Source organism: Syngnathus floridae, chromosome 2 (assembly GCF_059516105.1).
Source record: "Syngnathus floridae isolate MCC-2025c chromosome 2, RoL_Sflo_1.0, whole genome shotgun sequence".
NCBI classification, from domain to species: Eukaryota; Metazoa; Chordata; class Actinopteri; order Syngnathiformes; family Syngnathidae; genus Syngnathus; species Syngnathus floridae.
In genome coordinates, this window is record NC_142414.1 from 18,186,694 (window position 1) to 18,203,764 (window position 17,071).

Genomic DNA, 17,071 nt, shown 5'->3' on the forward strand with positions numbered 1-17,071 from the left:
GCAGTTCCACAAATGTTCTACTTAATTAAGGTAAAGTATTTTTACCTCATTACTTGGCACCTCTGGTACCGTCTGTTGCGAGATCTTGGTCATGAGTGCTGAAACTCAGTAGTATTTACATTATCCTAAATATGAACACTTCAAGGCACACATTTACTGACATAGGCACTTTACAAAACAATAACCGACTTGGTAAGGTTGTATCATTTTGCACTTGATGAGTGACCAAAATACTCCAGGAACCCAGCGATGTCCCTTTTGAAAACAGGTAGGGAACAAACTCTGAAACCCTTATAACATCCTATGTAACGCATAGAGCTTGAATTCTTTATCCATTGACTGTACATGGTTTTCCAATGATTTTTAATGGTATGGTAATCGCGTTCACTTCCATCATATACTGTTCTCATGACAAAAACAATTTATTATGACACGTTAAAGGGACAGTGTGTGGAATGTTTTGATGTTTCAATGAAAAAACCCACCATTAATTTCAATAATATGCAAAAAAAAAAAGTTCCATCACATCAACGTACAGTTTCAAAAATATATGAAGATAATTGTAGATCTAGTCGTAGCAAAGTATGGCATGTGTGCAACAGTTACTCAATCACAAATTGTGTAACAAATACAATGCACTTCATCACTTGAATACTAGAAGTGGTTTGTGACAGCATTTTGCTGCTGAGGAAATTGGTGGTAGGTTTGCAAAGTGTGGTCTCTTTGAGGCACCATAACGTGCATGCTTCAAAATGCTTCGAAGTTGCTGCATTCTATCAATTCATCACTAGATGGCAAAAAAAAATATCAACACACTGTCCCTTTAAGGGAATATAGTCCAACTTCAGTTGAAATTTACTGAAAAGACATAACGGAATAATGTATCATGTTAAAACGTGATTTTTGGGTTCCACATTCGACATAACAAAATGAAGCACTTAGTTTGGTTCAGGTCAAAGGAAACATTTAAAAATAAAAATTAGGATTTCAAACACTTGATCCCATTATTATTTTTAAAACAGTAATTACGTAGCCCAGTTCAGGGTGTCCCCCACCTACTGCTGGGATAGGCTACGGCACACCCACGACGCCCGTGGGGACAAGCAGCATAGAAAATGGATGGATGGATAGTTACGTTGCTAGAAATTTCGATTTATAAAACACAATAAGAATTGCGGTAACGACTTGAACCAGAGGTGATTGCATGGATTTGTTACAATGAATCGTGGAAGCCAAAGTGTATCATGTTTTAACTTTTATGTGAAACGTATGTTAAAACATAAAAATTAGTATTATTACAACATGATGTTGAATCTTTTTTTTACTGGCATGGCAGCAATATGCTTCTGTAGAAACAAAATCCGAAATACCTTTGCAATAATCAGTCCTAGGCTGTTAGTATAAAATTTTCTTAGACACACACACACACACACACACACACACACACACACACACACACACACGTCTCAAACAAACTGTGTGGCAACTAAAGCCGGTGCTTTACAGAACATACTGAACACTTTCTAAATGGGTTAATACAACAAATCTGACCTGAAAAAATAAATTATCTGAAGAAGGAAAAAAAAAAAAAAAAGTCGGTACATCCGAGGAGTAAGTTGACGCCATAGAGGATTTCTTTTGTCGTTGTTATCAAAATCAGCGTAAATAAAACAAAACATTTTCTCCCTTGAAGAAAATAAACAGATTCATTTTCCAATGAATGTCAATCTGTATGCGAGACTTACTTCTTTTGGCTGGCCCAGTCCCCACTGCATGCTATACGTTGGGGGTCCCAACTATCCTCGGAGCATTGCGCTAAATGAATCTGTGGGATCGCTGGAATTCCAGACACATACACATATTCCAAACACGGGTATCACATGTGCAACATCCTTTACATCTCTTTCTATTCCCCACGGAGGCACAGTAGTAGTCCTTCTACAAGCTTGAGCTCATGTCTAAGACACGCAGTCTTTGATACCTCCAGAAGGATCTCCGCTCGTCACCAAATTACAAAGAAGTCTGCGACGGCCCGCCTGGTAATCCTCCTCATCGACGTTGACCAACAGTTTGATGGCCTCGTGGCCCACGGCCTGCTTGAGAGAATCTGTGATGAAAACTCCTTTCAGGGCCTCCAGCAAGGAGCCGTTGATGTAGTCTCTCCAGAATGCATCCAGGTAGGTGAGCTCAGAGAACTTGATGTCACAGATGATGGAGCCTAAGTCTCGTGATTTGAGGATAGTGTTGGCCTGGTTGAAGCGTTCAAACTGGCGCTCCACCACCTCTTGTTTGTTAGAGAAGATGTTGCCCTGGAGAGCCGAGTCGTGCTGGCAATACTCAGCGCGGACGCGCAGGCGAATATCTAGGGAGCCCACAAAAAGGATGGTCAAAATTGCAAAAGAATTCATTTTCACCAAAGTTGTGCTTTTATTTCTACACTCGTATGAACTACAAGATTGTTCAAATAAAATGTTATTTTTGACAGTCAGAAATATTCACGCTACTTCATTCATACCACAAGTTTGCTTCTCTCTGAAGTCAGACAAGGAATGGCTTCTCTTCCACACGCCATTCGCTCCAGAAGAGGATGCTTTCATTCGGGATGCTCCGACATAGGGTCCTGTTGGGTCGGGCCATAGAGATAAAGGTTTTATTTCCCACTTTGTCTTACAAAGCAGAATTGGCTCGCACAGACTCACCCGTCATTCTGTGAGGCGCACTTTCCCTGCTCTTTGTGGCTCCTCTCGGTGAAATGTAGCGCACCGACGTCTCTTCCAGGTATTTGTCAACGGGATCTGGACACACTGAGGAAGATGGCTAAGGCTGAGAAGATATATCTCCAACTGCGCCCATCACATTTGTACTAATGGGCCATGTCATAAAGATGGAAGACTAAATTCCCAGCTATCACTCACTATCACCAATACTGCACCATCGTGCCAAGACAAGTTGAAGTTACCCATTCGAACTGGTTAAATCAGTGTGACAGCTAAATAAAAACACCAACCTTTCTTCTGCTCAAGCTCTTTTTAACAAGTTGATCCAAAATTATCACGTGTTCGCTAAGTTGGCCATTAAATACAATCTTATCTGAAAAACATCATTTGGAAATGACTTACCGGCCTGTCGTTTCTTAAGTGTGACATAAGGCAAGAGGTCATGACGGGTGATAATCCTCAGAAGCTGGAGCACGTGTTGAAAGTTGGTCTCGTCGCAACGACCTTGGCGCTCCAGCGCCAGCAAGAAATCCCTTCCGCTCCTGATGCCGCCACGCTCGTACTCGTCAATCACGTCGACGAACAAAAACGACAGGACTCGAACATCCCGGTGAGTCAGCTGGGCTCCGATGATATCAAACATGCGGTGGAGCGAGTTCAACCCATGTGACTTGTCCACTGCCTCCTCAGGCCAGGGCTCAAAACTCCTCGACCCTTTGGATACACTGGAGTTGACTAAACAGGCCGAGACTCCGCTAGCTGCCAAAGTGGAGCCTCTGGCCCGGTGTGCGAGAGCTCTGTTATCCAGACGGCCGGCGGTGGTGCCACTCGCATTTGAGTCAAGGTGATGGGCCTGAATATGAGCTTGTTGAACCGAGTCATTGTGGGCAACCTGCTGATGAATCGCCCCGCCGTGGAGTTGAGGCTGCTGTGATGTCATCGCAGGGTCCAAATGTACAAGGTTGACAACTGCAAATCCTTGCCGTCTTCCTCTGTGGCTAATGAGCTATAAAAAGAGGAACACATATTCATTGTACTGTAACAAGAGGCAGAGCTACTTAAAACAATCATTTTAGCTGGAATAGAAAGTGGCTGCTAAACCCAAACACTAAGTATAGAAGTACTGAAAGTCATCAACATAGAAACAATAGTCAATAAATAAATTTGGAATGGTTGATTAAAACAGTAATCTTTAGAATAGTTGAGTCTTTTGAGAAGGCTTAGTGATTTATTTAACACGAGAGGCTTAAAGGAACTCTGAATTCCTGTTAAAAGGGGCTGGAAAAAGACGACTTGTTGCTCCCTCTCCTCTTTTTAATTGAAATTTTGTGTTTTCATGGAAACATATCTACTTTTTTCATGTAGGCAATGAAATACAGTAAACAATGAGAGCTACTTTTTAAGAGTCAAACATCCATGTTGTGAGAGGAAGTCTGAGCATCTGCCCTCTACACAAAATGTTTTTGTTTGTATTGATGCTAGTGAAACAGTTACGTGCAATCTAGTTGTGCAAATAGTTTCAGACAGAAGACATAAACCAAGACAATAACATTGAACTGTGCATCCATATTATTATCGAAGCTGACAAACTAGCTTTTATCTTTTTTTGTTTTTTAAATCACGGCTTTCGTTCAAGGTATGATAGCAAGTGACCTTTGACACATTAAAATTATGCGGAAATCAGCCAACCTATAGTGCAATATGGCAAAGTGGCCGTGGATCATCTGGACTTGCATGCGACAGCACAGAGCATGCCATTAACCTTTGGAGTGCGTCGAAGCCCCATAACATGAGCAACTAAGTACAACTTGTACATCAAACTTAAATGGGTCGCACTACATTATGAGTGTCCCACTTGCCATTATAGTCATAAGGCATGACGTAATAATGAACAGAAACGTGCGTGAAATTGAGTTGAGGGGAAAAAACCAAACAAACGCTAATTTGAGGGCGTTAACAGTCTACAAATCTTGGACAATGACCCGGCAAAACAATTCACTTTCAAATGAACACAAAACACAATTTGATCATTCATCCTCGTGACATGCGTCTTATTGCTGCGGACGCAAGCTAACTTGAACCGCTCAGTCAGCGCCGACGTAAAAAAAAATAACAATGGCTAACCAACAGTCATTTCAAATCTAAGTGATGCCCGGAATTCGTTGTGTTTGACAGGGTGACCACGCATTGTGTTCCTTTGCTAGTGGAGAGGAGGTATAACGCCGTCAATACACGGCGAGAGCTAATGCTAAACTAGCTTGACGCGTCATCTGGCAAGGCTTCTTTGTGGACAAATAAATTCGTGTTGCTTATCAATACAATGATGCTTAACTATATGCGTTTCAAAACTCTTACTTTGTAGTAGGACGGCGCCTATCGGCCAGTAATAACACGCGGTCTGTTGTTTTTCGGCACTAAAACACATACCAATTGGACTTTAAGATAAAATGAAAGTACTTCCTGTTTACAGTACTGTTCGTTTCCTCCCGAGCCGCATTCTTCTTCTTCCTCTGCTTTGAATAATTAAACTTTATTGAATGTCACAAAAACTGATAACAATTATTAGTACAAACACAATGTAAATGCAAACCTTCATTGTATATAATGAAGATATATTGCCGTTTTTTATTTCAATAATTAATGGTTTCAGAATGTGACGAGGTTTGAGGCTTCTAGATTTCAAGTGTTATTCAACTATAAATGCATATCGTTCCATTTTGTTTCTTCCAAGACAATTGAAAAAATAGTTTTTTTTCTCCTTCCCTTTCTCATCTAGATTTGATTCAATCGGCGGTCAGCAACCTATTCAAAAGTGAATCACTGCCATCTACTGGACATTGATTTGCAAAAAATTATCAATACATGACGAAAATTCTAAAGCTTATACAATTTTTTTTTTTGCTTAAACAGGCAGCGATATCTTGGGTTTAAATGGTGACCGAATCTACAATTTCCCCCTTAGCAATAACAACTAAACAGTGTTTTGAAATGCATTCACTTTGTATATAAAAGAAAAGACAATGAGTAGGAAGAAACACACATCTCACTGTGAATCCCCCCAGTTTCGTATCTACATCTCTTAAAAACAAAAATGTTCTTTTCACATTGACTTTTACATATCATTTGCACACGTACGTGTTTTTTTTTTTTTTTTACAATTTGTAGAATCAGTGCCTCACAGATAAAAAGGAAAATATGGGGGATGTCTTTTCTTGCCACTTAGTGAAAGAAGGATAAACTATATATTTTTCTTGAAATGGAATAGGTTCACGTTGTTAAAAAGCAACTCGTTATCCACTGCTATTACTTGAGATGGTGAGAAAAATTCAATGACACACCTATGTTCCTGCTCCTGCTACACCACGTGGGTGAGATATAAGGACTGAGCCATAAGAAAAATCATGACTTTCCTTTCATTGAAACCAGGGCTAAATTTAGCTACTTGACCGGTGACCTTTAAATTTGTTCTGCATTTACAACAGATTTTCTGTTTTAGACAAGAGACCCCCGTCACCTCCACCACTGTTAGAGGACTACTATTTACAGTCAAGGACATGGCACCCTTAAAATAGCTCTCTATCTGTGGATCTATTTTCATGAAGGCATCTGAACAAAGAAATACAACGTAGGACATCACAACTAACAATATCCTGTTATTTTTGTTACTATAATTCACTTGGGGTGTCCCTGAAGGAGGCGCTTATAGTTGCCCCGCTTATAGAACCCAAAGGGGCTCAAGGCAGTAAAGTTTAGCATTATATACACGTTCTAAATGTTTTTATTTATGTGCTTCACATGAGACTGCTGAGAACAATTGGTCACAATTTAACAAAATAAATCAATAAAAAATAATATATGATATTAATTATTAGTATTGCTAAGTTTTTACTTTATGCTGCATACATGAAGTTGTTTTAGAGTAGTTCACTGTTGCTCTCTGGATGGTGGCTTCAAATTTCTATTGCATTTATTCTTTTAAATAGTCCAACAGTCATGAAGTTGGAATCTTAACTTATCCTCATTTGAAAGATACCCAGATACAACTTTATTTTCTCTCTGCATGTAAACAAGACCCAGCGAAACATCTCTTAAGTCCACCCAGCGCTTCCGTATTCTACTTTTGATAGGTGGCTTCTTTTGTTTCCTATTTATAGGCCTCTTTTACTCTCTGCTTCTGTCAATCAGCACCCCCCTCCTCATCACTCTTCAATTTTGTGGGCTGGGTCATAAGTTTTTTTTAATGCCATAGTCCCTGAGCAGTCTGAAGGCTGAACCAGTCTCACATTTGGTCAAAGCCAACGAAAGGCCAGCAGCGATGGATGACGTCTACAAAGCAGCGGTAAGTACAAATAAGGCTGAGTGCATTAATTCTGTCTTTCTGTTTGATAATATATCAGGTCAAGATGAATACCTGAATCTAAATTCTATATGTATTAATCTCAGAACATTGTAAGTAAACATGCAATGTGAGACATACAGCTGAGAAGCCATAATGACCGTTGGGCCCTTTCAATGTCAAATCAGCGAATCGTCATACAATATATTGAGAGACTTTAGTGTTATGATGTAAAGTGTAAAGATTCAGGATTAGGATTGAGTGCAGTTGAAAATAACAATTATGATTCATTCTCGATATATAGTCTTACTTCTCGGACACTCCGGAGTGCCTTTAAGTCTTGACACAACTATAATTAGAACATCGAGAAACAGTTAACAACATTGATGACATGACTTGTTGTTTGTGTTTATAGTCCCCCTTTTCTTTTCAGCATATTAGAAATATCAGCATGTTCCGCCATATTTTTTTTATTTTAAAGGCAACTATGGTAAACCCCTAAGTGTAACAATAGATAAAGAAAAAAAAACAGCTGGACATAAAAGGAACAGCTGACTCCCCACACACATATGCACACATACATAACTCCATGACAATCAATCTAGTACACGCTTTCCAACAACCAGAATAGTAGGTGTAGACAGCGACGTGATATATCTCTCATAACACCGAGTCAGGAACAGAGGAGCAGTACAGTTGATGCTTGTTCTGTCTTGCTTTTGTCTCTAGGTTGAGAACTTGACTGAGGAGCAAAAAAATGGTAAGCAAACAAATACTTGAAATTAATTTTACTACCACTGAAAACATCTCACCTCGTGCAACTGAGAAACAGTTTCAATTGACCTGAAGTCAATCAATCAATTGATCGATGACACACCCTGGAATAGTCGCAAATCAATACGCACCGATAAGATGACAAAATTTGCCTATCAATATGAACGCGAGTGTAAAATGTCCGCCTGTGTGTTCCACAGAGTTCAAGGCTGCCTTTGACATCTTCATCCAAGATGCCGAGGATGGGTGCATCAGCACTAAGGAATTGGGGAAGGTGATGAGGATGCTGGGGCAAAATCCCACACCGGAAGAACTGCAGGAGATGATTGACGAGGTGGATGAAGATGGTAAGTCAGAGTCATTTTCTTGCTGCTAAGTGTATATTGTGGACTTTTCCAAGATGATCCATTTTTCTTCTAATTCAAGGAAAAATTGTATCCCTCAACAGGCAGCGGCACAGTTGACTTTGATGAGTTCTTGGTTATGATGGTCCGCTGTATGAAGGAGGAGAGCAAAGGAAAACCAGAAGAAGAACTGGCAGAACTTTTCCGCATGTTTGACAAGTACGGCCGTGATTGTGATTGTCACCCATTCTGAAAACATTTCTGAAAAACTCTTTATGCTGTGTTAAGGAATGGCGATGGCTACATAGATCTGGAGGAACTAAAGTCTATGTTGGATTCCACTGGAGAATCCATCACAGAAGATGACATTGAAGAGTTGATGAAGGACGGAGACAAAAACAATGACGGCAAAATTGATTATGACGGTGAGTATGTAATTACAAAGTATTATTAAAAATACACCTATCATGAGTTTAGAAAGTGCTCATCACTTTAGAAGGCCACATTTTGAATAAGGGCTTAGAATCTAAAACATTTTCTTATAGCAGCAGAGTAAAACCAATTTTTTTGTTTGAGAAAAAACACAACCCTGATCTAAGAGTGTCAGACTTGTGTTTATTTTCATGTGTTCTCTCCAACAGAGTTCCTGGAGTTCATGAAAGGTGTTGAATAAAGGATTGCAATGGAGGCCTGCACACGACATCCCTTTCTTTTCTTCCGCCTGCTGCAGTGATTCCTTCAGATAGGCCGTCTGTCCATTCGCTGTGTGCCTGAAGCAACACGTGCGTGTCTTCAGCAGGCATCAAAACTCCCTGTCATTGTTTTTGAAAATAACTTCAGCAAAGCTCCAAGACTGTTTTACAAATCCCCAGTCACACAAAGAAAATTTTAAATAAACTATTTTCAGAATTACACCTTTTGCTTGGAGTCGTCTGTGATAAAAGAGCATCATAGGTTTTCCTTCCAGTTTTCCATTTTTTTAGTGCTAGTCTTCATTCTGCACTGATCGTGAGCCAATCACAAGTATAATGACCGCAAAGCGTTGGTGTCCAAACTATGGCTCGGGGGCCATTTGCAGCCCCCTATCTGTCTTCTATTGGTACAAAGCATATCTTAAAAAAAAAAAAAAGACACAGACTGCAACCCTATTGGGTGTTGAAATGGTTTCCATGTCTACCCATGACATGATTGCTCAGGGGAGGGGCGGATCTATCCCAGCGCGGCCCAGGTTACGAACCACTCCAAATGAATGAAAAATCCCAAACTGTTATCTTTTTTCACCTTTAACAAGTGTTAACATATAAGATCAGTCAATGCCAAAGTGGCCCTTGCATCCTTTGATTTGTTTTTTGTGACCATTTGAGGAAATGTTTTAAGCACCCCTGCCTTAAAGACACTGAACGAGTCCCTATTAAATAAAGATGTAGCTTCTTTTTTTTAATGAGTAACATAAAAGCTAAAAGTCAATGTGACAAAAAAGAGTGGAACGTGGGAGTTGGGAGATGTGACATTTCCACCCTTGCTAACACCATTGAGGCTATTTCCGTCCTCACCACAGTTTTGACTGTGAAGGAAACAGGGACGCATGCCTATGTGGGTGTTTTATTTCAGAAGTTGAATGGAATAAAAAGTAGTGCAGAAGAAGAACCCAAACAATGTACCACAAGAACAGATGGCTTCTCTCAAGTTTGCAAAGCCCCCCATTTCCTGTCCTTGTCAGGTACGCACGCCTACAGCACAATGAAACAGGAAAAGACATCAGAAAAGTTCAGTGACACAGTTGGAGAGCATCAAAGTGCGTTTTTGATTGTAGCTTGGCTGCAAGTGAAGAATTGAAGAACAACAGGTAACATTTATCTTCAAAATGCTTTTGATATTATGTATTGATGTGTGAATTCAGATTCTACAGAACACATTTTTTTTAAATGATAATTTAGCACAGGAGTGTCGAACGTGTTTAGTTCAGAGCAAGTTACAAGTTATCAATAATGATTTTTCAGATTTTTCCCCATTTTTTGGGGGTGATGTACTGTAAATACCTTTGGAAAATATTCAGATTAATGGATTATAATCTTGTTCCAAATCTTGATTTAAATCACGAGTAATCTGGAATTTCTTAACAAAAATGAGCATAATTTCAACATTATGATTCAGTGTTGTACTGTTTTTAAAACAACTTTTTATCTTCTATGAATCATTATTAAATTACATAAATTTCCACATCCATCTGGAAAGCCTGACAAACTCAACAAGCCCGTTTGTTTTATGGTAATTTGCTCTTTTAGCAGGTCAATCAGCAATGAGCAACCAAACAGCAGCAGAATGTCAAGGCCCTCCAGCAGAGTATCAGGTCTACTTGTTCCCAGCCGTCTACATCTTCGCTCTGGTGTTTGGTCTCCCGGGAAACCTGGCTGCCATCTACGTGTTCACCTTCAGGGTCAACCCCCGCACGGCCTTCAGCGTGTATATGAGCAACCTGGCCTTGGCAGATGTCGTCATCCTGTGTACGCTTCCCTTCCGACTCCATTACCACCTCAATGGGAATGACTGGGTGTTTGGCGACGTGGCATGCCGAATCACGGGAATCCTTTTCTACGCTAACATCTACACCAGTATTTGCTTCATGACGTGCATCTGCGTGGACCGCTACATGGCCACTGTACATGTACACGCTTACTTGAAGCTGAGGAGGCCTGTGTACTCGCTGCTCATCAGCGCCGCCCTCTGGGTGGTCGCAGGAGTGGCTGTCATGGTCTTCATCCTCATGGGACCTCTGAAGACAAACGGTACCAAATCAGAGCATCACAGCTGCTTTGAGAACTTTGCTGCCCATGAGTGGAGCTCCCGTCTGTTGCCCTACAGCATCTTGAGCCTCATCTTCTGCTCCCTGCTGCCCTCCGCCATCATCCTAGTGTGCTACCCGCTGGCCGCTAGGCGCATTTCCAGGTTCCACACAAAGACGGCCCGGAGAGCCTTGAGGGTCATCTACACCATCCTGGCCATCATGTTGATTTGCTTCTTGCCCTATCACATGGTGTACTTGCTGCACCTGCTTCGCCGCATGGGGGTCATCCATAAGTGCTCCCTAGCCAACGCCATCTACAACGCCAGGCGGGTCACCATGGCCCTGGTCACTCTCAACACATGCCTGGACCCTCTGCTCTACTATGTTACCACAAGCCATTTCACATGCGAGGGCCTGAAGAGGACTTGGTTTAGAGTCCGGAGGCGTCGAGGTGTTTACTCCATCACAGATGGTCAGTAGCGGCTCCCACGCTCATCACCACATTACTTTCCTTCAAGTCAAAAAAACATGAGTAATATGAAAATGATTTTACTTTTCTATTTTTAGATGAGGAGAATGACTAATTTATGACGAGTAAAGTTGTTTGAATTGGCACGTTTCCGGTCTGGGGCGCAGACGTCTTTACTCGTGGCTCTCCTTAAGAGTTCAACGTGTAGTAGCTACTCTACAAAAACAAAGCGATAGGACCAAGGTGGGGCACCACAATCCAATACCATTAGTTCAAAATGTTACATAGACTGGCTGCTCAGTCTTCATAAATATCTGTACATAGACTATACTGTATAAAGTTTATTGAGGTCGACATGCTATATATCTAGCCTCTTTCGCTATGCACACAGCACTTCTGCATTCTGTGTTAACATGTATGTACATTTCATTTTTAATTTGGTTAGAAAAGATGTGGTATATGCATATATATGACTACTGTAATGTTGTTCATAATGTAACACATGTCCACCTACAGACTTCTCACTTCCTGTTGGTGGTCCAAAACACCACGAATGTTTATTCTGGAATCGTACACAAGAAAAAGTCATTAAAAAAGTTTATTTTTTTTACTCTGTATAGCAAAAACGCATTTGACCTCATTTGTGTACATTATTAAAAAGTGCCACTGCAATAATACATTTTATTGCAGTGTACTTTACATAAAAAGAAGCAATAAACAAGTTGATACAGGTATGCAGTAAGTACAACACAGGTAAGTAAAAAAACGACGGTTGAATTCGGTGCAAAGAGGGTTGCGATTTGTCAGTGTGACTGAGGCACTGTGCTTAAAAAAAGCTTGTTAATTACTTACCAACAAGTGATTCAGTTTTGGATTCATGTGTATAAATAAACATAATGAAATCGGGCAGTTGCCATCTCTCAAAAATGAACATATACAAAGTAATTGAAGGGGATACATTCCGCCTACAAACAGAAAATTGCACAAAACACTGAAAAAGTATCTGAGCAATTCTACAGCGAGCAAAGTAAAGTTAGGTTTAAGTTTTGAAAAGTTGTCAAATTACATCATTATCTGTACACGACTTAACTTTTAACTTTGTGCTGTACCATTTTTTTCTTTTTAAAGACAACAAAACAAAAGCCATACTTGTTATTAGCCTTTCCTCAAAGTCCAGATGGGAGCCCTTTTTTCAGCAGAGTTGAAAGGAAGCTCCCAAGGTCTTCATCCTAATGGAAAAGAAATTCAAAGTTAGAAAAAGCACAGCAACGAGATGGTCAAGGATTTTATCAAACCACTAAATTGCTGTCATTTTAAATTCAGAATGTGTATTGCCTATTTTACACTAAGGGCAGTGAGCCGGTGAAAAATTCCGCAAAAGAGCGGCTTAAATGGCCAATGTGAAAGGCGTTACTGTCAAAGCCGTGCTGCTTTTTGTCAGTATTGCCACTTTCCAGGCACTTTACCTGATAACTCCAGGAAAGCAGGATGACCTTCGTATTAGCGTCCTCTGATGAAGATGACACTTTGATGACGATGGACTCCACCATGACGGTGCCATCGGGAAGGTGTTGGATGGTGTACCCCTTCAAGACACTGCAGCGAGGGGAAAAAAAAATAATAATAATGTGGTGCTCGCGGTTAGACTTACACACAAATCGTCTCAGGCATTTTGGCTTAGAGCAGCCCGGACCAGTTGGAGTAAAGAATTGGAGGACCTAACCTCTTGAGGTGCGTGTATATTTTTCGAAGCGTGTCAGGGTCACTGTGCGGGTCATGGAGCTGCACGCGACACGTGAATCGCAGCTGATGTTCGTTGAGTCCAAGCTCTTTCAGGGCTTGTTCCGAGGATACCAGCTTGAGACTCTGCGTCCGGTCAAAAGATTACATTTTCACACAAAGGACCACTTTCACATCATAATGACATTTTTACACCACTGAATAGAACAAACAATAATAAACAATGAACATGTCTCTGGCTTTATCTTTCCACAAGCACAATATATGGCTTATGTTGGGTTTTAGGATTTTGTGTAAGTGATAGTGTTGCGAGTGGTCTCTCTTCAAACTTACATTATCTTTCATGATGAGGGTTCCGTGCATGATGCGAGGTTTTTTGGGATCGGGTAAAGGCCCTGAAATGTAGATACGAGTAGTTACAAATACACAATTTATTCTAAAAACGGTGACGTATTCAGTAAATGTGCACACATGCAACTTCCAGCAACACATCGCAGTATTCCACTTGGATAGTTTTTTTAAGCTTTCCGGCACAAATCTTTGGTTAATAAAGTACGACTTACCTCCGAGTGCCATTTCTCTCTTGAGAAGGTTGAGAGACATATCAATGGGAACTTTGGGATTTGTAGTCACTGTAGTTGTCTCGCCGTTTGCAGGCATGTAGCAGTCGATACCTGCGGGACGAGAGATAACGCACGTCTCACGTGAGGACCGAAGGCTAGCAAACATGTGAAGCCTTCAATATCCATCCACTCACTGAACTCCTGCTCAATCTTGCCCTTGAGGAACGCCATCTTGACCGCTTCACCGTGCACGAGCAGCATGTTGCGAGGTTCGGCCATACGGATGAGCTGCATGATGCCCTTGGCGTCGGCGTGGGCGCTGAAGGACATGTACTCCACCTGCAGCTTGACGTCCAACTAAGAGCATCACAGTGTGGTGTTTGCATGTGCCATGGACTGATTTGGACCACAGAAATCAAATTACAGTAAAAGCAACCTTACCGTCGCTCTGCCCTCCATCTCCAGTTTCCTCTGTCCATTCAGGATCTTGTGTCCGATTGTTCCTTGTACGCAGTAACCTGGCATGATGACCTGTGAGATGATTTTTTTGTCCATCAACTGTTGCTTCACTTAATTTTTTTTTTCCTTTCTTGAAAGACACTCACCATGTTCTTCTCATTGCCGGCCCATTTCTTGAAGATCTGCAACGACTGTCCAGCGTGTAGCATTCCTGGTGTTGCAAATACCACCTATCGAGACGTTCATTGTTTTCGTAAAGCAGACAGCACTTAAAAAAAAACAACAACTCACCATTGGTCCCGGGTTGTCAGCGTATGAGCGATCAAAGGGTTTGATGTGCTTGAATTCAAACATGTTCCTCTGCACAAATGTTTTCCTGATCTTCTGGTTGGTCCAGGTGATGAACAGCTTGTAATAATGATTGGCTTTCTCGGTCAGCCCCGTGGAGAAGTAGATAGGAGCCTTCAAGTTCATTCTCTCCCTGTCAAAGACAGCTAATTAACATATGAACAGAAAATGATCTGTGCCCTCCTCCTTCCCAGAAGTACTTCTTCTCTTAGTACAATTTACCAAAATGTTTCCAAAAGGATGCAGAGTTCTTGGGCTCTTCCAAGGGCAAACACTGGGATAAGAACCTGGACAAAATAATAACGGGTCTGTAAAAGCTTGTGAAGAATGACAAAACCTCCATGTGAGGGTTAAGCAATACTTTTCCGCCTCGTTCGATGGATTCGTGCACTTTCTTCAGAAAGTCTCTCTCTCTGCATCTCTTTGAGTCTCGTATGGTGGTGGCATATGTTGACTCGGAGATGAGAAGGTCTGGACGGCACTTGTCGATCCAAGCTGCACTGTAAACGCGTAAGGCAACAGCGGAGGAGTCAACACTAAGTTGTCTCAAACCACCCGCAGTGGGTTTACAAATTGTTGGTTCAAAGTTGTAATACTAAGAGGTTAACTCATTTGTATGAATGTGTGACAATTTAAAAAAAAATACCCCAAATGTCTGTCTGGTGTCATGTTGTAGTCACCCTAAATGAGACAAGACAGTGGCGGTTATGTCGAGCGGATGCTTCAAATTAGGCTTTCAAGCCAGGATTTCAAATTCTTTTGATGCTATAAAACCAATAAAACATTCAATCTTAACTTCAACGTCAAAAATGCAGCACAAGTGCAAAAACATATTTAAGATCTGTGAAATATGTTACAATATGAATGTAAGCTATTATACAGCTTATTAAAAAAATTCACACTCACAGTGTAGACCACTGACTCTGAGCCCACTTTGATGTGCACCATGGCAGCGCCGAGAACATGGCCGGCGTAGTATGCCTTGATCTCCAGTTCGTCATCCACCTGCACAAACATGCACAGACACACACTTCAATTAAAAGAAAAGATGACACGTCATGGTTCTAATTGGTCTGACATTAAGAGCCCACCTGGACAGTCTGGTGCAGGTTGAGTGGGATGACTTTCTTCATGCAATCCTTGATCATTTGCGAGGTAAAGAAGTTGGTCTCTCCCTTTTTGTCCACAGTGATCTTGCGGAAGTCTTCGAGCAGGATAGGGCAGATGGCCTTGGTGGGATGCGTCATGTAGATGGGCCCGTCATATCCCACCATCTCGCTCATGTAGGGCAGAGCGCCACAGTGGTCCAAGTGGAAATGGCTGACAAGAGCAGAAAGTTCTGGACAGGCTGTCTACGAGTTGTGAAGGTATTTGAGCTGTCGAAACCAACCTGATGATCACACAATCCAAATAGTCTGTCAAGCGCCCATTCTGAATGATGTACGAGAAGTCTGGGAAGCGTCTCTGGAACGACAACAAGATTTATTTTCGACAAAGTATATCCCAAAAAATCTCAATGAGTAAGTAAACACCAAAAGCAGTCCACAAAGGACAATTTTACTTGTTATAATTTACTTGTTGTGATAGATTAGTGACTAGGCAAGTCCTTAACTTTCATGTTTTAGGAATGAGAGGACTACAAGATGTGGTTTATTGCATTTTGTTGTCTGTAGAACACACACAATAACGAATGATTTTAGCGGTACCATGTTTATCATGTATTGCATGAAGAGTATATGCGATCTAAATGAAAGGAGATGCCCCTGTTTTGGGCAAAGTAATCTCACATCGTCATTGTATCCCATGTGCATGCCGCAGTCCAGCATGATGTTTTTGCCTCCGATGGAGACGATGATGCAGCTGCGTCCAACATCCTGTCCAGCACCTTGAATAAACAAAATACCAGGAGGACGTCACAACAAAATCAAATGCAAAACATAAGATTGATTTTGACTTGTTAGCATTCCGGCTAAAAACCTCTCCTGCACTTCCATATGTCAAACGTCCAAATAATTGAGAATACAATAAAAGACAAAGCTCAGCCTTATTTGTATTAAAAATAATACATAATTGTTATGTTGAATTTATATATTCGTAACTTTGACGTAGCCTGTGCTGACGCTAGCTAGCAAGTGAACTCACCCAGCGGTGTTACTTTTATTTCCGGCATTTTATCGCCCGTTTAATTTATTACAGAATATTACAGAAGCGGTCCGAAAGTATGATTATGGACACATCGTCATTCAATGTGAATTGTTTATTGTCTTAAATACTGTAAAAGTGCGCAACTGTGCGGATTTCGCTATTGTGGGGTCAAGCCAGCCAAAAACGTGAAAACAGTTTCAGATTCCGGCCTTGATTTCAAAACAAAGCATGTTATAGATTGCTGGAAGTCACGTTTAAATGTTGCAATGACTGCACAGAATACGACAATTAAAGGACTGGAGGAAGTAAGGATGAGTCTAAAAAAACTTAATACATGTTTAGAATTCACAAAATATGTCTTCCATGTTCCGTTCTCCTTTGAGTGGTACAC

The 17,071-nt window shown here is 41.0% G+C and overlaps 4 protein-coding genes across 6 annotated transcripts; 2 read left to right on the forward strand and 2 right to left on the reverse strand.

Moving 5' to 3' along the window:
- Positions 1-344: 344 nt before the first annotated feature.
- Positions 345-5,238, reverse strand: dedd (death effector domain containing). Of its 2 annotated transcripts, none has more exons than XM_088365947.1 (5): positions 5,073-5,238; positions 3,120-3,723; positions 2,700-2,804; positions 2,516-2,620; positions 345-2,362 (listed from the first exon to the last, which is right to left on the reverse strand). In XM_088365947.1, the coding sequence occupies exons 2-5, from the start codon at positions 3,655-3,657 to the stop codon at positions 1,959-1,961; spliced, it is 1,152 nt and encodes a 383-aa protein (XP_088222073.1). In that variant the 5' UTR covers positions 3,658-3,723; positions 5,073-5,238; the 3' UTR covers positions 345-1,958. The 2 variants fall into 2 exon arrangements, with proteins under 2 accessions (XP_088222073.1, XP_088222084.1); XM_088365958.1 differs by lacking the exon at positions 5,073-5,238 and adding an exon at positions 4,407-5,038.
- A 1,692-nt stretch (positions 5,239-6,930) lies between these two features.
- Positions 6,931-9,083, forward strand: LOC148402356 (troponin C, slow skeletal and cardiac muscles-like). The gene is made up of 6 exons (XM_088364505.1): positions 6,931-7,056; positions 7,783-7,813; positions 8,028-8,174; positions 8,276-8,390; positions 8,460-8,596; positions 8,813-9,083. The coding sequence occupies exons 1-6, from the start codon at positions 7,033-7,035 to the stop codon at positions 8,842-8,844; spliced, it is 486 nt and encodes a 161-aa protein (XP_088220631.1). The 5' UTR covers positions 6,931-7,032; the 3' UTR covers positions 8,845-9,083.
- Positions 9,084-9,843: 760 nt separating this feature from the next.
- LOC148402357 (uracil nucleotide/cysteinyl leukotriene receptor) lies at positions 9,844-12,069 on the forward strand. 2 transcript variants are annotated; one of them, XM_088369534.1, is made up of 2 exons: positions 9,844-10,017; positions 10,460-12,069. In XM_088369534.1, exon 2 carries the CDS (start codon positions 10,471-10,473, stop codon positions 11,434-11,436), a length of 966 nt encoding a protein of 321 aa, XP_088225660.1. In that variant the 5' UTR covers positions 9,844-10,017; positions 10,460-10,470; the 3' UTR covers positions 11,437-12,069. The 2 variants fall into 2 exon arrangements, with proteins under 2 accessions (XP_088225660.1, XP_088225659.1); XM_088369533.1 differs by having other exon boundaries at positions 10,457-12,066.
- Positions 12,010-16,870, reverse strand: ints11 (integrator complex subunit 11). Its single transcript, XM_088369532.1, has 17 exons — positions 16,678-16,870; positions 16,323-16,420; positions 15,926-15,999; positions 15,627-15,855; positions 15,442-15,540; positions 15,182-15,216; positions 14,897-15,035; positions 14,758-14,822; positions 14,479-14,668; positions 14,334-14,417; positions 14,170-14,259; positions 13,923-14,085; positions 13,729-13,839; positions 13,499-13,560; positions 13,149-13,291; positions 12,892-13,021; positions 12,010-12,654 (listed from the first exon to the last, which is right to left on the reverse strand). Exons 1-17 carry the CDS (start codon positions 16,703-16,705, stop codon positions 12,592-12,594), a joined length of 1,803 nt encoding a protein of 600 aa, XP_088225658.1. The 5' UTR covers positions 16,706-16,870; the 3' UTR covers positions 12,010-12,591.
- Positions 16,871-17,071: the final 201 nt, after the last annotated feature.

Coding starts and splice junctions, on each gene's coding strand:
- dedd (XM_088365947.1), bottom strand. CDS start 3,657: ATGACATCACAGCAGCCTCAACTCCACGGCGGGGCGATTCATCAGCAG. Junction 2,805..3,119: donor ACTTAAGAAACGACAGGCCG/GTAAGTCATTTC, acceptor CATCTTCCTCAG/TGTGTCCAGATCCCGTTGAC. Junction 2,621..2,699: donor TGCGCCTCACAGAATGACGG/GTGAGTCTGTGC, acceptor CCGACCCAACAG/GACCCTATGTCGGAGCATCC.
- LOC148402356 (XM_088364505.1), top strand. CDS start 7,033: ATGGATGACGTCTACAAAGCAGCG. Junction 8,391..8,459: donor CTTTTCCGCATGTTTGACAA/GTACGGCCGTGA, acceptor TGCTGTGTTAAG/GAATGGCGATGGCTACATAG. Junction 8,597..8,812: donor CGGCAAAATTGATTATGACG/GTGAGTATGTAA, acceptor TCTCTCCAACAG/AGTTCCTGGAGTTCATGAAA.
- LOC148402357 (XM_088369534.1), top strand. CDS start 10,471: ATGAGCAACCAAACAGCAGCAGAATGTCAAGGCCCTCCAGCAGAGTAT.
- ints11 (XM_088369532.1), bottom strand. CDS start 16,705: ATGCCGGAAATAAAAGTAACACCGCTGG. Junction 13,022..13,148: donor ATATACACGCACCTCAAGAG/GTTAGGTCCTCC, acceptor CCCTCGCTGCAG/TGTCTTGAAGGGGTACACCA. Junction 12,655..12,891: donor TGCTTTCCTGGAGTTATCAG/GTAAAGTGCCTG, acceptor CTTTTCCATTAG/GATGAAGACCTTGGGAGCTT.